Below are 11,105 nucleotides of genomic sequence, written 5' to 3' on the forward strand. Positions count from 1 at the left end.
TGACACTTTAAACTTCATATTTATTAAAACCCAACAGTTGCCACAGACCCAAATATTTTGCAGTACACTACATATACTCAACCATGTGCGCACACAGCATTGATGTCAAAGAGCACTCTTATTGCATTACGCTTTCGGATTATTTATTCATTTTTAACAAAAAGGATGAACATGCACCATGTAGCCACTAATCATTCTGACTGTCGAAACAACCTCATGGCAGGAAGATGGAATGACTTGAGTGGCGGCTTGGGAAAAGGACAGGAGAACACAGCCAACTTAGTCAAGGTCCATGTCTGGTTTGGAGTTGGTGGCTTCTGCCCCATCTGTGGGCACTTTCTCCTTGCCCCCAGCCTCGGCTTCAGTGCCTTCTTGCCCGTTGACTGGTCCATTTTGTTCTGCTGGTTTTTCGTCTTTTGGCAGCTCCACTTTTGGCTTAGGCTTGGTCACGATGGGGTTGCAGGTGGAAAACAGCTCCTGACGGACAGAAAATGGTGGCATGGAATTTAAACAGTGGATTTCTTGATTACATTAACAGTAAGAGTGTAGCTAAACATCTTGACAAATAAATTAATTAATTAATTAATGGAAAAAAAGAGAAAAGAACAAAAAGGTACATACAATGACCATGAATACCATCACTGGACATATGATTAGCTTTGACTGACATTTTAACCCAATATCTGATGTATTTACTGTTCTCGAGAAGAGCAGAATTATTTAAGTGATGCTAAACTGACATATCTGAATGTTCTTCACCTGTAAGGCCTTTGTAACCATACAGAAAGAAAAGGGACTTTTTACATATTTTTGCCAGTAGTTGAAGAGTTAAGTAACTACCCCTTTAACATTAATACAAGCTTACAGCACAAGAAACTGGTTTGATGGTCAGAATGGGTCCATTAGATAAATGACTCACCCTTGTTTTTGCTGTAATCTCTGCAGTTTTCACCACTGGCTCCACATTCAGACTCTGTTTACTCTGCTGATTCATTTTGCTGTTCATCCAGATCATGACTTCATTTACCATCTTATCGACTTTCTGCACTTCCGCCTCCTCCAAATGTTCATACTGCTCCTCCTTCCATTCAAAGAGTACAAAAACCATTAGCTAACAAATAACTTGCAACCCACTTTAGGGTACTTTCACACCTACCTTGTTTGGTCAGGACCTTCAGTTTGGTCCAAACCAAAAGAGTAGGTGTGAAAGGTGCCTTTGACCATTTGCAGTGCTTGCTTTTTTTTTTTTTTTTTTTTTTGCTGGTTCAGACCAATTACATGAAGTTAAGGTGGGCTAAAGTCTCCCATTAAACAATAAAAGAAGAATTATTCAGAAAAGAAGTAAAAATTAGCTGCAAGTTTTTAAATTGCAGTTTATATGGACTAGTCTTGTCTTGTGCTTGAAGTTGGTGCTGCTGGTAGTAATCCCAGAACATTAGCAGTACAGTGGCCATGAAATAAATCCGTTCTTTAATACTTTTCAGAAAAGGCGACCCACCAATGTCTGCTGCATTCCCCTCTACAAACCTATAAGTGTCGAGTATAGAGAGACGCAGCTCACATAATGACAGCAGGATGTAGGTAAATCATGCAAAGTTCTTAGTGCACTCGCTGAAACCATACCTAACTTGATCAAATACATTCACTGTAACAAAAAACAAATTTTAATAGTAGTTCTTAGTAATCAACTTTTACCTTCATTTTGAAGGCCTCCACAATCTTCATGTACTGCTGAAGCTGTTTTCCCAACTCCTCAAAAGCTTTTGGCCGCTCTTCATACTCTGTGTATCTGTCCTGAATGGGTTGGCCCAGTTTCTGGAAAAGCATTTACATTTCAGAATAAAACCAGCATGTAGAACACCTACCTCATTCACGCCATAGCTGAGGCACAAGCCCACAGTATTCTACCTTTAACTCAGCAAGTCTGTCAATGTACACTTGCTTAGGTTGGTCCTCTCCATCTTCATACAGCCAGTTTTCTGTGTCTTCCAGTTTTAAGGAGAATGTGTCCCTGTCCTGTAAATAAAGAGAATGACAGTAGAAATATATGTGAGGCTCTAGAATACCAATGCAGGTATTATGCATTAGTGCTAAAACAGACATTAAGAGCAAAATATATGATGATCTTTCTGGATATCTAAAACAAAAACAAAAAAAATAAGCAGTCACCAGGTCAAAATATCAATAACTTGGTTATCCATCCTCTTGCTTTAAAAGCAGGATTGAAGCTTATCTAGAGAACATTAGACTGGGTCTGGTCATAATTACATTCTGCATCTGAAGCATCTGAGCCAACAAAGATCCATACTCACACTTTCAGTGATGAACTTCTCAAACATGCCGTGCAGTTTGTCCCTCATATCATACACATACTCCTCTACGTTGTTCTTGGCATCGTTGCGCTCTTTCTCAAGCTTGTCCTGCATGATCATCTTTCCCTTTGGAGAAAACAAAGCACCATATGTAGATCAATCAGCAAAGAGGCAGAAGAAGTCACATCCTTCAAATGATGGAACGCACAGACAGAAGCCGTACCTCGTTCTCCACAAACAGATTAAGCATTTCAATCGCCAGCTGCCACTGCGGATTGTTTTCAATGGGTAGTTCCAGGACTTTTGTCTTGACTTTAGGCTTTTTAGCTTGTGGAGGCTGATCAGACTTCTTTTCTTGTTTGCCTTCTTCTGATGTCTGAATAAAAAGCAAACCACAGAGAAAACCAATCAGTACATGAAAGCCTGAGAAAAGCTGGCTAGCGAGAGCTTGGTTGGAAACATAAGCACATCACTGATGTGATATTACCTCCATTTCCTCAGATTCAGATTTTTTCTCTCCATTTTCCTTCTGTCCATCATCCGGGGACTTCTGCTGATCTTCATCCACCTGCATTTTGCTCTGAAAAGTAGCAGAACAGCTTGTGTTATATAAACATGCTAAAATTGAGCTCTAAAGAAATGCATATTATATATATATTATATATATATATAAATAAAATCTGAATTGTTTTGAGTCTTGCCCAAATACTCTTATTGGCATAGCGTAATGCAAGGGCACCGATCAACCCCCCTCTCTGCTGGATAAAATATGCACCAGTGAAAATCAGTGGCATTTGAAAAGGGCGTTCTTAAACGAGTCAGACCTGAACACTAGTCTGCAGTTATGGCTGGGCAGTGTGACCAAAAATGTGCATCACAGTAGTTTATAAGATTTTGGTGGCTTCACGATATATTGCAGTGTTTTTATATTTATTTATTTAGCATGACTGACTTCATTTAGGTTTACATTTTATTCCATTTTCAAGAATAAAAATATACATAAACTTTGCACCATATATGAAGAAATCAGTGTGCATTAAACAGCTGAATAATACCCCCCCCCCCATTTATCCTTGGTTCTGGGGACAAAATCTATCACAGTATATCATAGTAAAATTAACTTCGAAAACAGCCAAAAGAATTGACTTTCTAAAATAGTATGAAATTCTATTTAGTGTTATTTTCATGTTATTTTAAAATTGCTTCCCTGTTTTTAATGTTATGTTTTTGTTTTCATTTTATTATTTTGGGTACGGTGACCTTGAGAGTCCTGAGAGGCGCCTATAAATAAAATGTATTATTATAATAAAACATCAAGTCCGTCCTTGTAGGTTGTGTAACAGTGCCTTACTTTACTATTAATACACATATTTAACAAAGTATTATTAACAAAAGAGAAATAAATAAATGTCATTACTGCAAAATCTTTAAACACATCAAACTGCACTTAACACAAAAGCATGGGGTTGTGCCTCACAGAGCTGCTGGTTGAGAGCTTGTCTCTACTCGCTGCAAATTGTGGGCTCGCTGACAGTAGTGGTGGTTTTATTTTAAATCAGGTGGATGAGAAAAAAAGCTCAGGGGTCCCTGGGGAGTGAGCATGTGTGCGCTAGCAACACATTAGTGCTAAGCATTTGTGTGAAGTGTCTAAATCTCGCCATGCTAAATTCTGTTCTGGGCTTTTTTCGGTGCACACTGTGTAAGAAACAGATGAATGTTTAAAGGTATACTGAACAAACCTACATACTGCCAAACACTACCTGCAATCAAACATGCAAGACAACTTCACGGTTCAAACTCTTTTTACGAATAGACTTTCATACTTCACAACATAAAAACAATGAGCGTATTTAAAGCCTCTCTCAGTAGGAATTTGTTTTTACACACATGGTTATTGAATGTACTATTCAACACTTAGTACTACATGCAAATCTTTTGTGCAAGATGTAAAACCCTCTGAAAATAATTTGGTGTTTATTCCAAATTTACGGCTCATTAGTTTCAGAGCTATCCTTCGAGATTTCCAGATTTTCCCAGTACATGTAGGAACCCTATACTCTCCTCCTGCAACACCTCTTGCACCTGTGCTAAAGGAGGGCCACGTACGCTGGATTAGCACATGAGGTATAGGATGAGGAGGGCTATATGAAAGCAGGACCAGGAGTAAGGCCATATTTAAGTATGCATGTGAAGCTGGGAAAGCTGACATCTGGTATTTTTGCTAGCTGAGCGGTAAGTGTAATGGGAGAGGGAGAGAAATCCCCCACCCCTAGACCACAGAGTGACCCGAACAATGTGATCTAAATGATACAACTCAATGGACTGCCCTTAATATGATCAAGGGCATACCTCTTCGTCCTTCTCTGTGTTTGGTGTCGAAGTCTGCTCAGTATCCATGGCCTCCTCTCCCTCCTCAGACTTCTGCACCTCCACTAGCGAGGCACTGGACACGCTGAAGATTCCATGGATGTTGATCCGCACTTTTACTTTCACTTTTGAACTCTCACCAGTGGCTTGGGGGACCACCTTCTGGATCATGTACTGTCCTAATAAATGCAAGCAAAACATACCATCTTAAATGACAAATACTGGGCAGACGATTAGTACTATGCACAGAAAAGAAGAGTGTTGCAGATAATACATGCCTATTGTGGGATCGGGGTAAGGTAGTTCTTTAGGGGTGTTGTAGTAGGCATCCAAGGAGAATGGTTCTTTCCGGTAGAAGGTTAGCACTTTGGAAAATGGAGCTGCGTGGTTCATTGGGAACACCTCACAGTCGCTGTAATTGAGGAATGAGAAAATATTTTATATAAAAATCATTCAAACAGTGAAATCCAATCCAAAATCCAAGAAAAAAAAAACAGTTTATACCTTACACCATCCTCTGCTGCAGAGCTCCATTTCAGAGAGATTGGGTAGGGAACTACATCCGTTATGGAAAACTCACGGACTTTGAAGGCAGGAGACAAGATTGCACACTGTGGAAAAGTGAAAACAGCCACACTCAAAGAAACATTCAATAATAGACAATATTTTTACTCATTACTTCTGCTTACTACTTTCTAAAGGTCTTGATATCATTCAGCTAGTCACTCTGTAAATATCCCCCTTTTACATTAAATTTATTTTAAAAGACAAGTCTTAAACTCAATGCTGTTCAAGCAGTGCTTCAAAGGAAACTGTAGGATGCTGACAGCACACAGACCTGAAGGGCACATCCTCTGGCCACAGCCTCATCCGCATTCAGGGTCATGCTCAGTTCCTTCCCAAAGAACTTGCTGATTCGCTCCTTAACTGCTGGTATTCTGGAAGCACCTCCAACGATTTCTACAGCGTAGATGTCCTCATTCTTTAAATCTAAAGTAGGTACGACAGATACACTTTAGAAGGGTGAACCAATGACTGCTCAATTTACAACGACAACTTTCTACAATATGCACTATATGTAATATAGTATAGTAATGTATATGTAATTCATGCGTTCAGCTACTTTAAGTTGCACCCATTGCTGGCACAGATGTGCAAATGCACACACACAGCTTGTCTAGTCCCTGCAGAGAAATACTGCCAATCCAATGAGACTCTCTGGAACAGATAAACATGAAGCTATTGGCATTATTCTAATGCCAGGCTTGGGCTAGAAGGACAAAACACCCCTCAGCAGTGAGCTGTGGAGCAGCAGAATTGTGTTCTCTGGAATGATGGAGCTCCATCCAATAATTCTGGGATGCATTGGGAATGAGGCAGGTCTGTCATCACCCAACATCCTGACCCCACAAATGCTCTTGTTGCTGAATGCAATCAAATCTTGACAGCAATGCTCCAAAATCTAGTAAAAAGCCTTACTTTGACAGTAGACACAGTTACTCAACAAAAGCAGGTTAAACTCTCTTTTTTTAATTTAAAAAATCATTGACTTTGGAAGCAACAATAAATGAGCAGGTGTCCCAATACTGGTGTCCACATAGCATACAGTAATTTGAATTCTCCTACTAGTCTCTTCTCAAATAATTTTCAAATTCATTAGATTATGATATTACTAATATAATAATTGGTAGAGACAGCCCTAGATCTGGCAAGACACCCACGCTGATAAACAAGCTCCTGCTACTCACTTGCTTGTTCCATTATACTGCGCAGAGGAGGCTCTACTCTAGCCAGAATGTCAGCACACATCTCTTCAAACTGACCTCTGTAGGAACACAATGAGGAGAAGACATTCAGACATTCAATGCAAAGTAGTGAACCATTTTTCCCTACAGACAAATCAGGAAATATTACTGAATGATCTGCAGCAGCAGTTTTTCACACAGCGGACTCTAGACAGTTCAGACAATGCAAGAATCTTAATATTTGAGATCAAAAAGAGGGCATCTCCAATATCCCAACATTATTATTTTGTGGAATACGCTACCTGTTCAGTTTTCCAGTAACGTCAATGTCATTCATGAAGCACTCAATATTAAGAGGCAGATCTGAAGAATTTGCACTCATGAGCTTTTTGAGTTTCTCACACTCCTGGTAGAGGCGAACCAGAGCCCTGGGCTTGGACTTCACGTCCAGCTTATACTTCTTCCCAAACTCCTCACAGAAATGGTTCACGAGGACCTCATCAAAGTCTTTCCCTCCCAAATGCGGGTCAAAGGCTGTCGCTAGAACCTATATGGATAAATAAAAGGATGTCACAGCACCATATTTTTCCTATGCTAAAGCAGTTGAGTGCTGTGAGGGAAATATATGTATATTGATATATAGATATTTGATAGCACACACCTTGAGCTTGCCTTTGTTGAAGGCACAGACAGAGACCTGGTAGCCTGAATGGCCAAGATCCACAAACGCCACTGTCCTGGGCTTCTCTTCAGGGGCTGGGAGGTCCTGTTTGTAAATCCCATACGCCAGAGCCACTGCAGGGACCAATGCACATTCCATTCACTCATTCAGCAGCAGGTTCTGACACCATGTTTGGATCACGATCATATTTCTAAAATTTGTCAGGTAAGGTTAAATGTCACACACATGATTATTATACATATATAGTCAGTCATAGGAAAGATGGCACACAAGAGTCACTTCTACTGTAACATCCAAGGTCCCCATTCACACCTGACATTAACATCCATTATGGGTGATCTCATAACAGGGTAGTGCAGAATCCCATAGATGTTTCCATCTGGCATTTTGAATGAGCTGCAACTTTTTTTTTAACTTGTTTTTAAACCAAACTGTTCCTTGCTTGACTTCCAACACAGGCTAGCTCAATGAATGGTCAGGAGACCTCCAGAAAAAAAAAAAAATTATGCAAAGCAGCTGGGTTTGTCTGTGCTCTGACTAGCCACTAGAACCTGTGTTCCAGACATGTAGGCAGTACTGTTGTAGGACACAGTACCCTTACGCTCACCCTACAAATGTTGTGATATTATCTATTAGCTCTCTGCGATTACAGCAGGCCATATAAAACACCACAACGATGGCATTTACCTGTACATACTACTGCAATTTCAGCATAAAAAAAAGTTAGTCGTATTACAGAGGTGGGCCAATGTAGTGTTACGAGTCTTGCCCAAGGAATCTTATTGGTGTAGCGCAGCACAGTCACCCAGACCGGGAATCGAACCCTGGTCTCCCACATGGTGTTGTAACTCAGTGGCAGGTAGTGGTGTTATCTGTTGCGCCACACCAACCACGTACTAAATAGTATTATATAGTTCATTTTTTAATAGTGCTAATGTCTGTTCTTTAAGTAACTGAAGAGGTATCCCTACCAAGAATGTTTTTTTATTTCAGTTTCACTTAGTTTCTGGTTAAGCATGCTGAAGTTTAGGGAGAATTTAGTCAGGCTGGGCTCAGGTTAAGCTGGATGTGGAGAGATTGTTCTCAAGCTTTGTTTGTACCAGAATTTTTGGTCAAGTTAACAAACTAAAACAGACATGGAGCTTTTTTATTACCAGAGCAGTGATTCATATTTGACTATGAAAGACTTGCAGTACCTGCAGTAGTTTCATTCATGAGTCGCAGACAGTTCAGTCCAGCGATCTGAGCCGCATCCACAACCGACCTCCTCTCAGCATCAGTGTAGAAGGAAGGAACCTTAAAGCATCACAGACACAGATCAACGGTAAAGATAGCACATGATGATAATACACAAGATATGTTTCTCAGGAGATCCAGCTGCATGATCTTGCTCTCATGATTTCACACTCTTCTTTCAACATGTGACTGAATTAACTGAATATAACTGGCTGGTTAACAGCAACAATGGACAGAACTCACAGATATAACACAGTCCGCCACAGGCTTTTTCAGAGCACTTTCTGCGGTCTCTTTCAGCTTGGTGAGAAGCATTGCTGTGACTTGTTCGATGCTGAACACCTTCTCTTCCTCCATGTATGTGACCTGATGAAACAGCAGAGAACCAGTCCAGCGATACACATTTTACACATGCGTCATAAATGCATATTTCATTAGCTCTAGTCCAGCAAGTACATCTTTTCCAATAATAGTGTGAGAAGACCAGGCCTGATTTTCAACCATGTAAGAACATAGAGCTTTTCAAATGGAAGTATTTAAACATTAGACATTAACTACTGCACTTCCACGAGCGCGACTCCTTAATTTGCAGTGCCTAAAAATATTGTTAATTATAATTGAGAATGGCCTCCTTGCCCCAGTATAAGAAAAGGAAAAACACTAAATGATATGTGCCATTCATGTAAATAATAATACTTTTATTTTTAAAATTTATGGAGCACTCTTTACACATGTAACAGCTCAAGGTGCTTTACAAAAACAAAATAACATTAGCAATTATTTCAAATCTTGTAATATGCCATGGGCTGCATGGAACCCAGTTTTACATACCTGACCAATACAATACAACTGTCCCTTATGTTTACAGCTTACTTATGTACAAACTTATGTATTGTTATAAAACGGTCATTATAACTATATTTAATAATGGTTTGTGCATAAGCAAACGGTGTGTAATCAGTCTCTCATTGCGCCCTTGTTAACATCTCACCATCACTCACCTTAATTCCTGTTGTTCCGGTGGGCATCTGTGAAAGCTCGTAAACTAGACCAGATTTCACGCCCTGAACAAACGGGTCTGTGAAAGCTCGCCCATGGAAACGCTTGAATCCCTGGACGGTGTTCTTGCAATTAGTGACCACCTGTATTTCAGTGGGGAAAACAGAAAGTTGGCATTCTTACTGGAACAATGTGGGGGCGTCTTTAAACAGCTCACCGAAAACAGTATTCACAATTTGCAGCTTAAAAATCACTTAAAGTAACTTGAAAAGAAGAAGAAGAAGAGAGAGACATTTTTTTTAATCAAGCAGATCCTCAGAAACTGAAATTATTTTCATACCTGGCTTTTTGCGGCCGCACCAATTGAGCGGTTTCGTGGTCCGAAGGACACACATGCTCTGTAAGAAAGGAAAGTTAATCATTTTACAAGTCTGCTTTATTATACCGTCCTTTAGGACTGTCTCTGTCTGTGAACGTGAATATAGAAATATGGAGGGATGAAAAAGAGACAGCAGGACTGAATGGATAAGTGCTGTATGTAGAAAACGAAAATTGCCGATTCCCTTTTACTGAAGGTGGACGGGTAAAAAAGGGGAATATCAGAACTGGTTAATGTGATGAGATGATGGATGGACAAAATAAAAGGGACACAGAGTTAGCCTGTAGACTACCGATGGATGGATCTTGAATCTTTTGGCAGCTTTCTGCGCCATATACATAATACAAGGTAGGCTCTTTAATACCAATAATGCCAATCAAGCATTTATTAATACGTAACATCAATGTATAACAACAATGAATTAAAAATGAATCATGATTACACCCAAATGACTACCCACATCACTATACACCCCTAATGCCATTTACTAGCCACTTAAAATTAGGGGGGGGGGGGTTGGGGGGTAACCCCCCCCCTCCAAAAAAAAATAATACATACAACACAACACATAGCTGCCTAGATTTACTGTAAGACACTGTTTTAGCACATAGTAGCAGCACTCAGGATGAACAGACATCTTTTAATAAGAGATTTAAGGGAATTAGCTCCAGCATCAGTCGTCGCTCAGCACAATAACAGCGGGTCGGTCTGGAGGAGCTGGCTAACGTTAGCCGGCTCGGCTAACCTGGCAGGTCAGGAGAATATTCTAGAAGATCTCCTCCCCCAGATCATAACCCCACATACCCCCCACATCCCCAACACCAACACCAGCCGCCAGCCGCAAAATAAACCGCCTGAACACGACCTGAACGTGTGCGAGGATGCGAGTAAAGCCACGCTCTGCCCACAACTTCCACAGCCAGGGAAGCTAGCGCTAGCTAACCCGAGCTAACGGCTACAGCTGAGCATCCGAGCCACACCACCGTCCCGACAGCTCACAAAGCCCCCAGTCCCTCACCGCCCACAAAAACACGGGGTACAGACGGGCCCGGTCTCCTGGATTACATACAGTAATGTGTTCAAGTGTAAAGGAATGGATGTGAGTGTGTGAGTGTGTGTGTGTGTGTGTGTGTGTGAGTGTGTGTGTGGCCATGCTGACTTACGGCGTGCACCGGTCGCTGTATTCATTCGCCACCGTCTCAATCCCTCCGGCTCGGGCTACTGCAATGTAGCAGTTCATAAAACCAACGTCGAATCCAACCACAGACATGTTTAAAATATAAACTGGAGCCCTAAGCTAAAGTAATCTGGTGTGAGATGTAGTGTGAGTGTTTAATTCATCGTCCCACCCCGGCTGAACAGGGCGCTGTGAGGCTGAAGCCGGT

General features: G+C 40.8%; 1 protein-coding gene across 1 annotated transcript; it reads right to left on the reverse strand.

The window, feature by feature from the left end:
* Positions 1 to 11,105, reverse strand: hspa4b (heat shock protein 4b). Its single transcript, XM_072668251.1, has 19 exons — positions 10,884 to 11,105; positions 9,682 to 9,739; positions 9,344 to 9,484; positions 8,586 to 8,708; positions 8,303 to 8,402; positions 7,086 to 7,219; positions 6,727 to 6,971; positions 6,428 to 6,504; positions 5,518 to 5,669; positions 5,184 to 5,290; positions 4,958 to 5,091; positions 4,662 to 4,858; positions 2,800 to 2,892; positions 2,536 to 2,688; positions 2,313 to 2,438; positions 1,909 to 2,016; positions 1,696 to 1,815; positions 920 to 1,081; positions 1 to 477 (listed from the first exon to the last, which is right to left on the reverse strand). The coding sequence occupies exons 1-19, from the start codon at positions 10,988 to 10,990 to the stop codon at positions 280 to 282; spliced, it is 2,535 nt and encodes an 844-aa protein (XP_072524352.1). The 5' UTR covers positions 10,991 to 11,105; the 3' UTR covers positions 1 to 279.

The sequence above is a fragment of the Salminus brasiliensis genome, chromosome 2 (genome assembly GCF_030463535.1).
Source record: "Salminus brasiliensis chromosome 2, fSalBra1.hap2, whole genome shotgun sequence".
Lineage (NCBI taxonomy): Eukaryota > Metazoa > Chordata > Actinopteri > Characiformes > Bryconidae > Salminus > Salminus brasiliensis.

Bases quoted from the DNA above. Each gene is read 5' to 3' on its own strand.
- hspa4b (XM_072668251.1), bottom strand. From the start codon at position 10,990: ATGTCTGTGGTTGGATTCGACGTTGGTTTTATGAACTGCTACATTGCA. The intron at 5,670-6,427 runs GTGAGTAGCAGG...TACCTACTTTAG, and splicing joins CAGTATAATGGAACAAGCAA to ATTTAAAGAATGAGGACATC. The intron at 5,092-5,183 runs GTATAAACTGTT...CCTCAATTACAG, and splicing joins GCAGCAGAGGATGGTGTAAG to CGACTGTGAGGTGTTCCCAA.